General features: G+C 37.3%; 1 protein-coding gene across 2 annotated transcripts in view; it reads left to right on the forward strand.

Moving 5' to 3' along the window:
• Window positions 1-15,870, forward strand: part of RSPH3 (radial spoke head 3) — a 94,712-nt gene that overhangs the window by 53,658 nt on the left and 25,184 nt on the right. For both annotated transcript variants that reach the window (XM_020986713.2, XM_020986711.2), the window contains 5 exons: window positions 2,297-2,442; window positions 4,251-4,454; window positions 5,950-6,112; window positions 10,853-10,939; window positions 14,197-14,564. In XM_020986713.2, the coding sequence (XP_020842372.1) occupies window positions 2,297-2,442; window positions 4,251-4,454; window positions 5,950-6,112; window positions 10,853-10,939; window positions 14,197-14,531 (935 nt within the window). In that variant the 3' untranslated portion in view covers window positions 14,532-14,564. The remainder of the gene's footprint in view (window positions 1-2,296; window positions 2,443-4,250; window positions 4,455-5,949; window positions 6,113-10,852; window positions 10,940-14,196; window positions 14,565-15,870) is intronic.

Raw genomic sequence — 15,870 nt, forward strand, 5'->3', positions numbered from 1 at the left:
TTTTAATGTCTTACTACTTGGTCAGTTTTCCCCAATAAATAATACAAAATTTGTTAAAACAATGCCGTCAATTTTTAAAGGATATGTTTTTTTCAGAAGCAGGAAATGAGAGGTTCTTTCAGTAAGGAAAGATCTATGTAATGAGAGATCTATCAGTAAAAGAGAACAAGATAAATTGATAATGAAAATCAACAATATGGAGAATGTGATGGAAATTTCAGATACAAGCAGAGAATATATGAGAAATAAAATGTATATTCTGGAAAGCAAATCAGAAGTAACAGAACATGCAACAAAATAAAAACAAACTTGAGACTTTTATAAACAAAGATGCCAACTAAAACATATAGTTTAGAAAGCTAATTTAAATTACAGTATTAACTTGAAAAAAAGGCACAGAAACAATATTTTTCAGGAAAATTACACAACATCATTTAAAAATGTCTTTCTAGATAACTGACTTTGATAGACTTGGCTCTTCTCAGCAATGCAAGGATCTAAGACAACTCCAAAAGACTCATGATAGAAAATGCTATCCACACCCACAAAAAGAACTATGGAGTCTGAATGGAGATGGAAGCATACTATTTGCTCTCCTTTTCGTTTGTTGTTTTGTTTTATTGCTTCATTCTTGTGGCTCCTCCCATCAGTTTTAATTGTTCTTTACATCATGACTAATGGGAAAATATGCTTAATATGAATTTGTAAGTAGAGCCTATATCAGATTGCATGTTGTCTTGGGGAGGGGGAGAGAAGAGAGGACAGGGGAGAAAATTTAAAACTCAAAATCTTGTGGAAGTGAATATTGAAAAATAAAAATTAATTAATTAATTAATTTTAAAAATATTTTTCTAGAATTATAAAGCTATTGAGGTTTTAATTCTATAATTTCTCCATTTCTCCTTTACCTCTTCTCAGTAATACAATAGATTCTGTTCCTTAAATTTCACTGTACTATACCAACTCTTAGAGTATAGTTATGTATTTCCAGGAACAGAAGAGAATCCCAGCCTAATTATACTTATAGGAAGCATAACTAGTTATAATTTATTGCTGTTAAAACAAAGGTTACAGTGAATGTGTTATTAACATGTAAAAAAGACAGCCTCTGCACTGGAACCTGTGGCATTCTAGGTTCTTGGATGCGACCTTTTGACTGAGTCCATGTTTTACAAAACAAATCTTTTATTAAAGAGGTTTGTTCTGTGACATTTGTATTCAGTCAGAGGGGCGCATTTGAGGACCTAGAGGGTCACATGTGGCCTCAAGGCTACAGGTTGCCCAGCCCTGGCTCAGTATCTTTTGTCCTGAATCTTGGATGGCCATAGCACATGTGACAGGAGCTGACTAGTTCTACCAGGACTGCACTGTTTTCTCTTCGAGACTTAACTAAACAACCTTACACTTTTTACAAATACACCATTTTACAGTAAGCAGAACCCAGGTACTTTAAATATACCACCCTGAGTGATATAATTCCTTTGGTGGTCAATAGCACTATCTCTGATTCATCAGCCACTGAATGATTATATGTATCATCCTCTTCCCTCTGGAGGAAAGATCCCATTCTGACCAGACAGCCTCACCTCCCCACTTCAAAGCTGAGGTCTGTGTCACATAACCCAAAATCAGAGACTAAGACTCAGTGTACTAATATCACCTCTGTGCTTATAATTCTACCAGGATCATTTATTGACATTTCATCCTGTGAAAGCTAAATTTTAGGAATTTATTCACATTATGAGAACCATATACCAGAATGAGCCATATATCTCTCTGAGCTAAGATACGATCAAATTTATATATTTAAGGGCCAGAGAGAAAAGGTAACATCAGGTAGCTTAGTGAGCGATACACTTTTAAAAATATTGAAAATCTTTCATAATTCTATACATTGGACCTGCTAGTTCTTCATTCCCATATGTTCATTTGGCTAATTTTCCATCCTTCATTATATATTTACCTCTTATACTACTACTGTTAACTATCTACTACTATATCCTCCTTTATCACAACCACTTTATAGTACTCAGCAAATATAGCTTAATAAATACCATAAACTAAGTATGTCATCCCCTAGAATATGTGTGTGTGTGTGTATGTAATATATATATGTATGTGTGCATGTGTGTGTGTGTGTATATGAAAACTTAATTGGGTCTTTAAATTGGATCTCACATTTGATCGTCTTGATTTTAAGGATAATATTCTTTCTTATTTATTAAAATTTCAAATAATGCACCTAATGTTAGAGTATGCCAAAAACTTAAAAAATGTTTTTGGTATTTTTTCTTAGAGTTGTATCTAGAAGAGCTTGCTGACCGTGTAATAGAAGTTGATATGGAATGTCAGACGGATGCATTTTTGGACAGACCACCAACACCACTCTTTATCCCAGCCAAAACTGGCAGAGATGTAGCCACACAAATACTAGAAGGCGAGGTATGGTAAACTTTTCAGTATTCTGTCAGTTATGTGTTTCTATTCATAAAGTATATTTAGATTGACTAAGAGTTTGTCAGTCAACAAGCATTTATATAGTGCTTACTACATGCCAGGCAGTGTGCTAAGTGCTTGGGACACAAAGAAGGCCAAAAAAATTCCTGCGCTCAAGAAGTTTACATTTTATTGAGGGAGCTTGCAAGTAAATAAGCATGTACAAGATATATAATGTCAGAGGGAAAAAACTTCCTGCAGGAAGTGATGTTTGAGTGAAGTCTTGACAGAAGCCAGAGATTCTAAGAAGTGGAGATGGGGAGGGAGAGCATGCCAGGCATAGAAGATAGCCAGTACAGAGGTACAGAGATGATAAATAATAACTAGCATTTATTTGGAACTTTAAGAGTTCCAAAATGCTTTTTATAATCTCATTTTATCCTCACAGTAACCCTTAAGAATGGTGATGTTATTTTCCCCATTTTACAGATGAGAAAACCGAGACAGAAAGAGGATAAGTGACTTGCCCAAAGTCACCCAAGTAGTAAATATTTGAGGTAGGATTTGAACTCAGGTCCTCTTGACCCCAAGTCCAGCACTCTATCTACTGTGCTTCCTACATGCCTCATTGGCCACGTCCAGAAATGTAAGTCTAGCTGGGAGATGGAATGTCTGTGAGGAATTATAAGTAGGCCAGTGTGGCTGGATCATAAAATCCAAGGAACAGAATAAATAGAAGAAGATTGGAAAATTAGCAAAGGGCCAAGGTTGTAAATGCCAACCAAAGGACTTTATATTTGATTACTACATGCCAGACAGTGTGCTAGATGTATGTAATAGGTGGTCACCAGAGTACTCAACAGAGGAGAAGGGGGAGGGAGCAATGTAGTGAGACGTACATTGAGAAGAATCATTTTAGCAGTTAAGAGAAGTGGATGTGTGAGGTGAGTGTAAGGAGTCGAGGATGACGGTGAGACTGCAGACATCACTGACTGGCAAGGTGGTGTTCCCTTGACAGTAATGAGGAAGTTTTGAGGTAAGTGTAGATACTTTACAAGTAGTAGTTCTTCAACAGCAACGTACAATAGGCTGGATTTCATTCCTCAGATTATCTAGAGCTGTCTGATCCAGGCATGCCTAGAAATGGCTTCCACTCTGTGGTTTTGATTTGATTTCGATGACATCCAAAACCTACATTTTCAAAAATGGTCTTAGCATAGTTTTCTAAAATTTTAGTGAGGTACTAAATTTAGTCTAGTAATAAATGAGGAAGAACATTCTGCACTAAAGATGCAAGTGAAATTAGGTTTGCAATTAGAATAATCCAGTATAGTTTAAGAAGGATCTTAAAGTCATTGTAGTGCTCACATTCTTTTGCAATGCATAAATATGATGACTTAGAAGGGGTTGAATGTACGCTTGGGGAAAGAAACCCCAAACAACTACTATTAAGAAAATAGAAGTGAAGTTAAAGATTTCAGAGTGTAGGCATACAGAGGAGATTAGCAAGCCAACCACTTGGGCATTCGCTACTAGACATTGCTGAGGGTTTTTTTCATCCCTGCTACTAGTAAGATGTGAGGATCTCTCAGGGAGAACGATATTAAAGCGAAGATGTTTTTCCTTGAATCACATTATTATATCTTAAAGGTTTTAAATGTGAAGGTTCATTTTTATGTTTTCGTGAATCCCTGTGTGGATTTAACTTACCTGTGATAGGTTCATACTTCAGGTATCTGCGAATAGAATACTGTTCTGCTATATAATTGTTGGAACTGGTGAAACTAATAATGAATTTCTTTTGGTTTCCTAAGCTGTTCAACTTTGACGTTGAAGTCAAGCCGATGTTGGAAGTTTTGGTGGGAAAGACCATTGAACAAGCTTTGCTGGAAGTCATGGAAGAAGAAGAATTGGCTGAACTAGAGACGCATCAACAACAGTTTGAAGAATTACGGAATCTGGAACTCGCGGAAGTCCAGCGACTTGAAGAGCAAGAGAGGCGCCACCAGAAAGAGAAGGTACGGCTGCCTTTGCCTCTCCCTTTGTTGTTCCCACTTGCTGCTGTTATGCTTCAGATTACTTTGGGTTTCTCATATTAACTGGAAATATTTGAAGACTGGTTGAAAAAAGAGCCTGGCATACTTCTCGGCCCGCTCACTCCCCTGCGCTTAGACCACAGTGCCCTTCGTGAATTTCATTATAAAAGATTCCTTCTATAGGATTCCTGAATTGAGTTTCTGCGTAGTTCTAATGTAGCCTTGGATTCCACAAAAGATAAAATCCAAGACACTGAGTGTGTAACCATAATGTCTCCTCTTAGTCGGTGCTTCAGTGGAGGCTCTGGAGCAGTAGCAAATGTGTCTTTATCATATATTGGCCCACATTCTGTAAGCTTTTGTTTTTAATATTGTTGGTTAAATAATCTGTTTCTTGTATATTCTGTTTGGTGTAACTTGAAGTAATTTAATGTGATTTGTTAGATCCTTAGAAATTAATCATCTTCTCCTACTGGTTAAGCTGTTCTGGTGATATGTACTTGGTAGCTTCATCACCTCTTTCAGACCGCCAGAAACCATAGCTTGCTTCCTGAGTGTGCTGAGTCCATAACTTATCGAACAGTGCTCTAGTACTGTTTTATTGAATCATTGTGTATGTTGTCAGCTAATTCAACATTCACGTAAAACCCTGGTCACAAGCCTTAAGATGAGTCAGGGATAGAGAACAGAACATTCTTTCCACCTGTGATTATTTGGGCCATGTTTACCATCCTCCTTGTATCTTTTTTTTTTTAATTAGGCAATTGGAGTTAAGTGACTTGCCCAGGGTCACACGGCTAGTAAGTGTCAAGTGTTTGGTCTGAGGCCGGATTTGAACTCAGGTCCTCCTGACTTCAGGGCTGGTGCTCTATCCACTGCGCCACCTAGCTTCCCTGTCCTTGTATCTTTGTGGGACCTTTTTTCTATGCACACAGAAAGCTTGTTGTAATGACTATTAAAATAGTCATCATTGAATATAAATAGGACATATACACGTCCTAAAGATGGAGATGCATGAAGCACCACTTCAAGTAAGTAATAGTACCATTTCTTTAGTCTTTGTTGTAACTAGAAAATGGAAATAGAATGAGGCCTTTTCCCCTTTGACTGAATAAAGCTTACTGCCATTATTCTCCCCCACATGAAGAGGAGAATAGTACCCAATATACTTGAATGCTGCCTGAGTAATGAGTCTCATTTAAAAATTTTATATTGCATGCTTGTGTAAAGTAAGCAGGGTTAAAGTAACAATTACATATGCTGTACATGGTAACATTAATAAGAAATATGAACATTCAGCAAACAGACATCCTGCTTTCTATTTTGATCAAAGTAGGGTTTCAACAACTTCAGTACATTTTCTTCACCAGCAGCAATAAAAGTTAAGAGAATAAATTTCGTGACAATAGTCTTGTTGGTATACCTTGAAACACTACATAAACACAAGTTTTCATCAGTATTTTTATTATTTTGGCAGGAACATCGCAGACAGCAACAACTAGCAGTATTACACAAACAGAATGAGACTTCACAGAAAATTGCAGCTCGAGCATATGCTAAGGTTTACTTGGCTGACCTCCTTCCATCTGTCTTTGGCAGTCTCAGAGATAGTGGTTATTTCTATGATCCTATAGAAAGAGGTTTGTTGCAGTTCTGTGTTTTGATATGTTAGCTCCCAAATAGCACTAATTTTCAATAATATTATGCAATAATTTGTGTATAGTAAGTACTCTTGGCATAATAAATTAATTTCATCTTAATACCCTTTTCATTTTGAAAAAAAAAGGATTTTTAGCTGACCTTGATGAATCAGTGTTGATTTTTGCAAACGTTGTCTTATTTGTATCTTTAGTCTTTTTAGCACAGTGACTAGCATAAAGTAAGCATTGAAGAATTGCTCTTTCATTCGTTGGTGTTATTTATCAGAGGAAAAGATAGCATTGTTCTTTCCGAGGTTAACTATCTAACAGCTGTTCCTTTGATCCCATTTCTTCATGACTGACTTTAGGACTATATTTCATTTCTCCTTCTCTACCCCTTTTCACCCTTCAGTATCTACCTCTGCATTAGCTCTCTGTCTTCGATCTACTGACTCGCTCAGGTCACCTCCTCTTTAAAAATTGGTAGAAGGGACTTCAGAAGCCATCATATCCTGCACAAGAATCTCTTCTACACCATGCTCATGCAGTGTGCATGGTCCACGCAGCTTTGGATTGAAATCCTCTGGTCCAGAGAACTCGTGGCCCCCAGAGCCGCGTCCATGCTACCTCAGAGAATTTTTGTTATGCCCTCAAGTTTAAGGTTGAGTCTCTGCAACTTCCATACGTTGTTCCTACTTCTGCCTTTTGGGACCAAACAGAACAAGTCTGTTCTCTTTGCTGTAAGCTAGGCCTTCAGATGCTTTGAAGGTAGCTCCTTTGTCCTCACTAAGCATTCCAGCAGCCAGGCTAACCATCCTTTGTTTCTTCAGCGATATGGCAAGATATTAAGTTCCTTCACCATACTTGTTCCCCTCTTAACTGTCCCCAGCTTATCAGTGTCCTTCCAAAATTGTGTTGCCTAATACTCAATACTCCAGGGGGAATGTGATCAGGAAAGAGTACAGGGAGACTGTAATTTCCCTAGTCCTGTACCCTATGCCTCTCTCAATGCAAATTTTTAACTACCATCTCATACAAATTATATTGAGCTTGTACAGTAGTCATGACCCCAGATCTTTTATAGACTGATGAGTAGTCATGCTTCCCTGTACTTGGGAAGTTATTAAGTATAACAGTTTTCATTTCTCCATATTGAATTTCATTATTAAATTTGGTTCACTTTTCTAGCCTGTCAAGATCTTTGTTAATCCTCCTGTCACCCTGAATTAATTATTCCTCCCAATTTTGTCTTATAAGAAAATATATAGAAATGTGAAGAGTAGTGTGTTGATGGCAAGAAATAGCTACTGGTTCAGTTTAATTGGAACATATAATGTATCAAGGGAAATAATGTGAAATAAGGCTAGTAAGATATAGGGCAGATAGCATATGAAGGCCCTATCCTGGAGAGCACTGGGACTCTAGGTGTTCTCAGTAGGAGAGTGAAGTAATCAGACCTGGACTTTAGGAAGATGATTTTTTTTTTTGGTGAAGTGATTGGGGTTAAGTGACTTGCCCAGAGTCACACAGCTAGGAAATATTATGTGTCTGAGGCCGGATTTGAACTCAAGTCCTCCTGACTTCAGGGCCAGTGCTCCATCCGCTGTGCCACCTAACTGCCCCTAGAAAGATGATTTTAAGTGTTGTATGAGGAGTAGATTAAAGAGAATAGAGAGCAGAAGAAGAGAGAGCTTTCACTGAAAGGTTATGAGGGACTTTATCAACTAGAGTGGAGAAAAGGGGAAGAATTCAAAATATGGGGTGGAAGTAGAATTGACAGGACATAGCAACTAACTGGATGTAGAGGATGAAGAAGAGGGAAGTGTCTAACGGGACCTCTCTGAGATGTAAAGAGAAGAAGCTAAGAACGTTTCCTGGAGAAACACTTCCACATTAATTGATCAGTAGATGAGTGAAAGACAGAGTGCTTAAAGAAAGAAGAAAACAAAAAAAAAAGTGATATTGCTGAAGCTAAGGGAGGAGAGAATATCCAAGAGTAGGAAATGATGAAAGGGCAAAAAATTGCCCAGAGAGGATTACTGCTGAAAAAGGCCAATAGATTTGGTAATTATGCAGTTATTACTAATATATGAGAATAGTTTCAATATAATGTTGGAGTGTCAAAGCCCAGTTGCAAGCAGGGATTGAAGAGGCAGTGGATAAGGAAGAGGTGAATGGCTTTCTCAAGAAGTTTAGCAGATCTTTTTGAATCCCGATTCTATCATCTGTTATTAGCTATTTCCCCCAGCTTTGGGTTTTCAGTTCCTCTTTAATTGATTAGAAATTGAACCGAACAAGAAGAGGACAGAACCTTGAAAGCCAAAGTAAGTACAATTCAAGACTTCCTATTTAGCAAAGAAATATTTGGCTACCTTTTGATTAGTTACTTAGGTCCTCTAGCTTGTTTTTTTTGTTTGTTTGTTTGTTTGTTTTTATGGTGGAAGAGACCTTAAATGTACTCTCCCCTCTAATTTTACAGGTGAGAAAAGTCAAGCTTCGTTTTACAGCTGTTCCATCTTCTCTTCAGAATCAACTTTTTTTCTTAGTGTAGTGTCTGTTTCTTACTGCTTCTGCTTCTTAATTTCAGCCATGGCTACCAGTTTCTAATCTTCAGTGTTCTCTTTCCTCTTCTCTTTACTTTTACTTTTTTTCTCTTCTGTTAATTCTCCCACATTTCTCAACTTTCAGTGAAAAGACTAACAAAAGCTTTCTTTCTAATTTATACTGTTTATAAGATGTAAGATATAATCTTTAGGTCTTTAATTCTTTGATGATGATTTCTTTGTTGTTTGCTGTCCAGGACCTACTTTGCTACCAGAATTTCCCGCCCCCATCCCCATCCTATGCCAACTCCCACTGCCCATGACCTATTTCAGGATTTCAGAGCTGTTTTAAATACCTGAGAGTGCCAAAAGACTGGTTTTCCTGATAGTTTAGGTTTTAATGTGATCAAATAGCTTTTAACTCAAACAGAATTCTTATCTACGTAAACTGTCCCTTGTTAAGCACTCTGGTATTCCTCCAGAAAAGTATAGTGTAAGAAAGTATAGGAAATTACATCAGTGGCATAGAGCATAAGGAATCACTGTACTTCCTGCTTGTTGTTACTAAGTCAGGTCTTGACTCCAAGACCAGTAATCTGGGTGATCATAGACAAGTCACTTAATGTCTTTGGGCCACAGTTTCCTCATCTATAAAATGGGAGGGTGCTGGCCTGGATGGTCTATAGGGTCCCTTCTGACTCTACTATCCTATGATTCTGTGACTTTGTTTTAAAACAAAAGTGAACTGGCACTTTTTTGACATTGTTGTTTTCCAGACTTATCTTTTTTTTTTGACTCCCACTTTCTAATCCAGTCCAAAAGGCTGGTTGGACAGGTACCACATGTACCTCAAGCTGAGAAAAATTCCACCCTTTCAGTCTAGTCTGGGCAATGAGAAATAAGTTTAAATAAATTATATCCTTTCATTGCCTTCCTTCCGCAATTCAGTTGTGTTCAACATGCTGAGTTTTGATTAGCAGTCTTGCCTGTTTGGCTGGTAGGACTAAAAGGATGAAACAGCAGTGATTTCTTAGTAAAAATGTATACATAAGAATCATAGCCTTAGAGTTGGAAAGGACCTCATGTAACCCTTAGTTCGTGTCTGTTACCATCCTTGGAAAAATAGCCCTACTATTCTGTTTTTGTTGGTTTTGTTTTTGTTTAACCATACTTTGTTCTAAAGCAGTGTTCTTTAGAGTGATGTTACTAACAGGTGGGGAATTGCTGGGAAATAACTGATTTTTTTTTCTTTTAAAGAATCAACAAAACACTTTTAAAAAGTACCCTAAAGCTACATTTTTCCTAAGTTAGTTTTACTGTGCAAAGAACTATGCAGAGCAATGTGAGAGGCAGGTAGGGTAAAGAAAGTAAAACCTGCCTAGTCTTATCTTGAGTCTATTTACTCATCTATAGAGTGAGAATGGGACAGCTCAATGGACAGAGGGCTGGAGTCAGGAAGACCTAAGTTCAGGTGTGGCCTCAGACACTTCCTAGCTGTGTGACCCTGGGCAAGTCACTTAATGGTGTTTGTCTCAGTTTCCTCCTCTGTAAAATGAGCTAGAGAAGGAAATGGCCAAGCACTCCAGTATCTCGGCCAAGGAAACCCAAAATGGGGTCACAAAGAGTTGAGACTCAACAACAATAAAGTCAGAGCATTGAGCTGGATCAGGGCTTCTTAAGTGGGCTTGCATAGACACCCAGACTTCAAGAGGTTCCATGAATGTGGATGGGAAGATATTTTAGTAGCTGGGTTGTTGTTTTTTTTTAACAAATTTTATTTCCTTTGTAATGTTATTTATGCATTTTTAAATATTATTCTGAGAAGACTGTAGGCCTTACCAGACTGCCAAAGAAATCCATGACCAAAAAAAAAAAAAGGATTAAGAACCCCAGGGTTAGATGTTGGTTAAAGATCCCTGACAGCTCTAAAATTCTGTATTCCTTAAGTCTAATTTCATATTTGAGTAAGTTTGATTTGTGTAACAGAAAAAAAAACTGACCAGAGTATTCGTCACCTAAAAGACAAAAAAGTATTTATTCTGTCTTCAGTTGCTTAACCTTACTGTCTTAAGGAAACTTTCATTGTTGTAGGTGACTGTATACTGCTATATTAGAAAAAAGCACGGATTCTCCTGTCTTCTAGGAATGATTGATTTTTCAAATTGCATTTTTAGAATTTATTTTTCTTATCTTACAGATATTGAGATTGGATTCCTGCCATGGTTGATGCATGAAGTAGATAAGAGAATGGAATACCACATGGTGGGAAGAATAGTACTTGACAGTAAGTTATTTTTGTTTTGCCCTAAGCAGTGTACTGAGAGGAACAAGTTCAGAAGCAGACCAGAGTCTTAGTTCCAGCTTCCAGCCCAGTCAGCATCCTGCGGAAGAATGACCAGGGCAGGAATCCAAGAACAAAGCGAAGCTTACGGTTTCAGCATCACAGCTGATGACAGTAGCTGAGACAAGCAGCAACCTGCTGTTGCTCAGAACCAAACCCAGGCCACATACTTGCAAAGCTCAGACTGAGGGAGTAGCGATTCCTTTGTTTTGGACTTTGCCTTGGAGCAGAACACTTTGGGAATACTGAAAGCTTTCAGTATTTAACTGTCTCTGAGAAACTGAAATAATACTACATTCATTACCCAAAGAAAGCAGCTACAGGACCATCGCAGAACTCACCTCCACAATTGCGCAGGGCTGGCCCAAACACAGCCTGAAGTTAGGAAGTAAGCTGGAAGAATGAGCAAAGAAATAAAGAATCCCACTATCAAAAAGCTATTATGGTGACAGGACACTCCAGACATAAACCTAAAAGAAGAAAATGTTCCCAAAACATCTACAAGCGAAACTTCAAAGAAAAACCCAGCTTGTGTGTACATTCAGCTAGAATTCTTGAAAGAACTGGAACAAAAAAAAAATTTTAAAGAATTAAAATGTTTTGCTAAATAAAGTAAAAGAGCTAGAGGAAACATTTGAAAAGAAGTGAGAGCTATGGGAAAAAGAATTGGGAAGGGAATGGACAGTTTAAGATGAGAGATATAAAACCTTGGTCGAGCAAAAAACTCTGACATTTAGAATGGACCAAATAGAAGTCAATGATACCATGACACAAAAAGAAATATTAAAACAAAATCAAAAGATGAAAAAGAACGTAAGGTATCTTATAGCAAAAACAAATGACCTGGAAAATAAATTGAGAGGAAAAAATGTAAGACTCATTGGACTATCTGAAAACAATGACCAAAAGAGATCCTAAACATATTTCAAGAAATCCTAAGAGAAAACTTCCCTGATCTCTTAGAACCAGGGAACAAAGTGGAAATAGAAAGAATCCAATGGTCACCTCCTGAAAGAAACCCCAGAATGAAAACTCAAAGAAACAATCAAGCTAAAATCCAGAACTTCTAGGTCAAAGAAAATAATACTACAAGCATTCAAAAAGAAAAAATTCAAATACTAAGGAGCCACAGTCAGAATCACACATGATTTAACAAACTCTGCTATAAAGGAGCAGATGTGATGAGTGAAATCTGAAATGACTAAGAAAATAAAGGTTTGAGCTTCCTGGCATACCGATTTATTAAGCATTCCAAGTGAATTGCATAACCATTGGAATTGCCTATAAGTCAGTACAGGAATGTTGAATTTTATTAAAGCTTGCTCAGCTTGGCAGTGGACCCCAAATACAGGAGAAGACAGATACTTATACATTAAAAATAAACAATTAGTAGGATATAAACCAGGATACAAGATTAGGTAATCTTAGTTCTAACTGGAGGAAAAATTAGGGGCTTTCTGAGTTGGGAGGGGGAATGAGTGAGTGTTGGGAGTGGGGGGAGAGCGGTCAGGTGCAGTTCCCTAAATCAGAAAAAGAGCTGCCCCCCATTTGCAAGTGCCTGTATTCATTCAGAAGAGAATGGAACAATAACTGATTGATTGATATGGGGCCAGTTTTCAGATAAGACATATGGGTTGATTGAGATGTGTAATTGTGAGAAAACTCCTTGGATCCATCTTTGGATCTGACTGGGTTTCTGGTCAGCATAACCTATGTCCTTAAAGGTCTCTAAGCAACAGGCAGGGATGGTCCAACGTTGCAGCCACGCAGGGCTAGGTTTAAACAATGCAATCAGGTTTTCTCTCAGTTCCCATAATTGAGAAAAGCTTTCTCACAAGACAAAAATTGAACTAGACCCATGATTGAATAGAAAAGGAACTGAGCTAGATCCAGAATTGAGTCACAAGATGGAGTCACTGTAGTTTATTCAATTCCTGTAATTCCATCACAGAAAGCTTGGAATATGATATTCCAGAAGGAAGAGTATGTGTAGACTTCTAGCCAAGATTAACTTACTTAGAAAAACTGAATATAATCATGGTGGGGGGTGGAGGGGAATGGACCTTATATGAAATATAGGATTTCCAAGTGTTCCTAATGAAAGACCAGAGCTAAGTAAAAACTTTGAAGTTCAAATACAGGAGTTAAGTGAAACATTGAAAGGTTGCACAAACAAATGATGATAAAAGACTAAACAAGGCTAAACCACTTACTTACCTTTAATACGGGGAAGTGATACTTGTATCCAACTCTGATCATCCTCAGGGTTCCTTATAGAGGGAGTCTGATTAGATAGAAGGCCTGAGAGTGGTTCTATTATGATTTAATGATCTTAAGACTGGAAGAAGCCGGGAGAGGAATAATACTGGCTGGGGAGGGAGGAGGAGGGTGGAAGCTAAAAGAAGATTAGAGGGCAGCTAGGTGGCACAGTGGATAAATCACCTGGCCTGGAGTCAGGAGGACCTGAGTTCAAATAAGGCCTCAGATCAGACACTTGACACTTAGTAGCTGTGTGACCCTGGGCAAGTCATTTAACCCCAATTGCCTTACCAAAACAAAGCAAAAAAAAGATTAAAAGAAGAAGAAGAAGAGAAGAAGGTTAGGAGAAATCTTCTTACAAAATTAGTGTACACAAATAGAGACAAGGAGAAAAAGGGAGCAGCTGATACAAACCTTGCTCTCATTTGAACTGTCCAAAGAAGAGAAGAAACACACATGCACATACACACACACACACACACACACACACACACACACAGAAATACGTTCCTCTCAACAAGGAAATAGGAAGGAAAGGGGAGAAAAGGAAATTAAGTAAAGGGAAAGATAGGTTAAGGGAAGTATTAGTACTAAACAAAACAAACTCAGCATTTCCTTAAGAAAAAAATTTTAGATTCATCTTAATAAAATTCAGTATTATATTTAGGTCTATATGTCTTTACATATGATTGCGTGTGGTCTCTGAGGTCGCTCCTAGTTCAAATTCTGTGATCTTATGATTTGGACTAGTAAGGACCAATAGTAAAAAATACTGCTTTTATTTAATATCCTTATGATAAGACTATTTTTCATAAGAAAGTAAAACACATTGTAGTTGGAGGAGAGAGGTGCTTTTAAACTTTTTGTTTATTAATATTGAAAATGCAAAACCTCTATCATGTCTACTTTTAGCATCTTTCATCCATATTTTTTCTTTGTAGTGATGATTCGTGAGGTGGTTGAAAATAGGTTGAAAATGTTTGAACAGCTCGGAGTTAAAGAGTCAAAGACTTTCCCTGATGAGAATGACAAACAGAAGAAAGAATCATTGGCAACAGGAGCTGAACAAGTCATAGACGATGTCAACCAACAGGATTCACAGCAGACAAATGGTTCCCTGGAGAAGAAGCCATCTGTAGAAGAGAAGCTGTCTGTAGAAAGGAAGTCATTTGCAGAAAGGAAGCAGTCTGTGGAAAAGGATTCCTTGGAGAAGAGTGCATCTGTAGAGAAGAAGAAATCAATAGAGGAAGTACCATCTGAGGAGACAGAGCCATGAAACCAAGTGACAGCCAGACCATCAGATAATCAGGTAATGATAACCTAGTGTTTCTCTACCCTTAAATTAGTAGAAGTTGTGTTCCATTAGGTCAGTGTCTTCTTATCTACTTATCTGTTATGAACTGGACAAATAAAATATAACAAAAGCATAGAACGAATCTAAAAACTAAATTGTGAACAAATATTTAATTAGCAAGTTTAAAGGTAGGAGGATATTGCAGGAATATCTAAGAGAAGTCTATTAGTGAATAATTTCTTAATCTAGAGATTTGTCTATTACCACCATCTGCAAATACTATGCTTTGCCTTTTCTCTATCCTTTTAATTTACAGTTTAATACTATTTTATTAGCTATAATTTATGTCAGCAAATCAATGCTGCTAGCATTTAGTTTCTCTTTTTTAAAAGGAGTACTTAATTCAGAAGTTTTTGTCGTAGAACTTTGCTTGAGTGAAAGTCACAATGGTTTCCCTAGTCTAAGGGTCTAAGCACTGTACCTAATTTCCATTAAAATTGAGTGGATTACGTCATTTTCAATATGCAGATATGTTTTGGGGGGTCCTAAGAGCCCCATCTGCAATGCTATATTTTTAAGCAATCTCTTTTTTAAATTAAATACTCCAGAAACAGAATTGTATGAACTATAATTTTCCCTAAAATGGGTCCTTCTAACTGATAAATGCAAAATAAAAAATCATTACTGGACATTTAATAGATACTTTATTATCTTGACATGGGTACATGGTGTGAAGTCAAATATATCAACATTTCCCACATTGTGGAATAAGGCATGGAAAATCAGTGAGTGAAATTCAACTTGTCAAGTTCATTCTTGCTACGTAGCATGATTTACTTCTACATGAGAACACATGGATGTGATATAGGAATCAGATGGGAATCCTGAGAGCTATTCGCCAAATGATGTTTGTGAGGTTTAAGGGAAGCAGTAACATGTGGGATCAGGGAATTCACCTTTGATTTTTCTTCTTTTGTCTTAACTTCTCTGGAGACTTTACCTCCAGAGACTACCTCCTATTAGAATATTTAACTTTAGACCAAATTAATTTTAAGAGATAGCTGAAATCTTCTGATAATTTCCGAATCTCCCAAAGAGTTGCTATAATGTGGAAGTGACTTGAGTGTCCTTGAACTTTCTTTTCTGGGAAATACTAATTTGCTTTATATATGTTTATAGATAGCCCTTTAATAAGCCTCATTTATCTGGTGATTTCAAAGCAGTATAAAAGCATCAACCGATTTATCTTCCCAATTCCTTTGTAACTGATTAATCAACAAGCATTTATGAAGCACTTACTATGTATTAGGCACTGCACAAG

This window comes from Phascolarctos cinereus, unplaced genomic scaffold (genome assembly GCF_003287225.1).
Source record: "Phascolarctos cinereus isolate Bilbo 61053 unplaced genomic scaffold, phaCin_HiC Scaffold_5;HRSCAF=322, whole genome shotgun sequence".
In the NCBI taxonomy this organism is placed as follows: Eukaryota; Metazoa; Chordata; class Mammalia; order Diprotodontia; family Phascolarctidae; genus Phascolarctos; species Phascolarctos cinereus.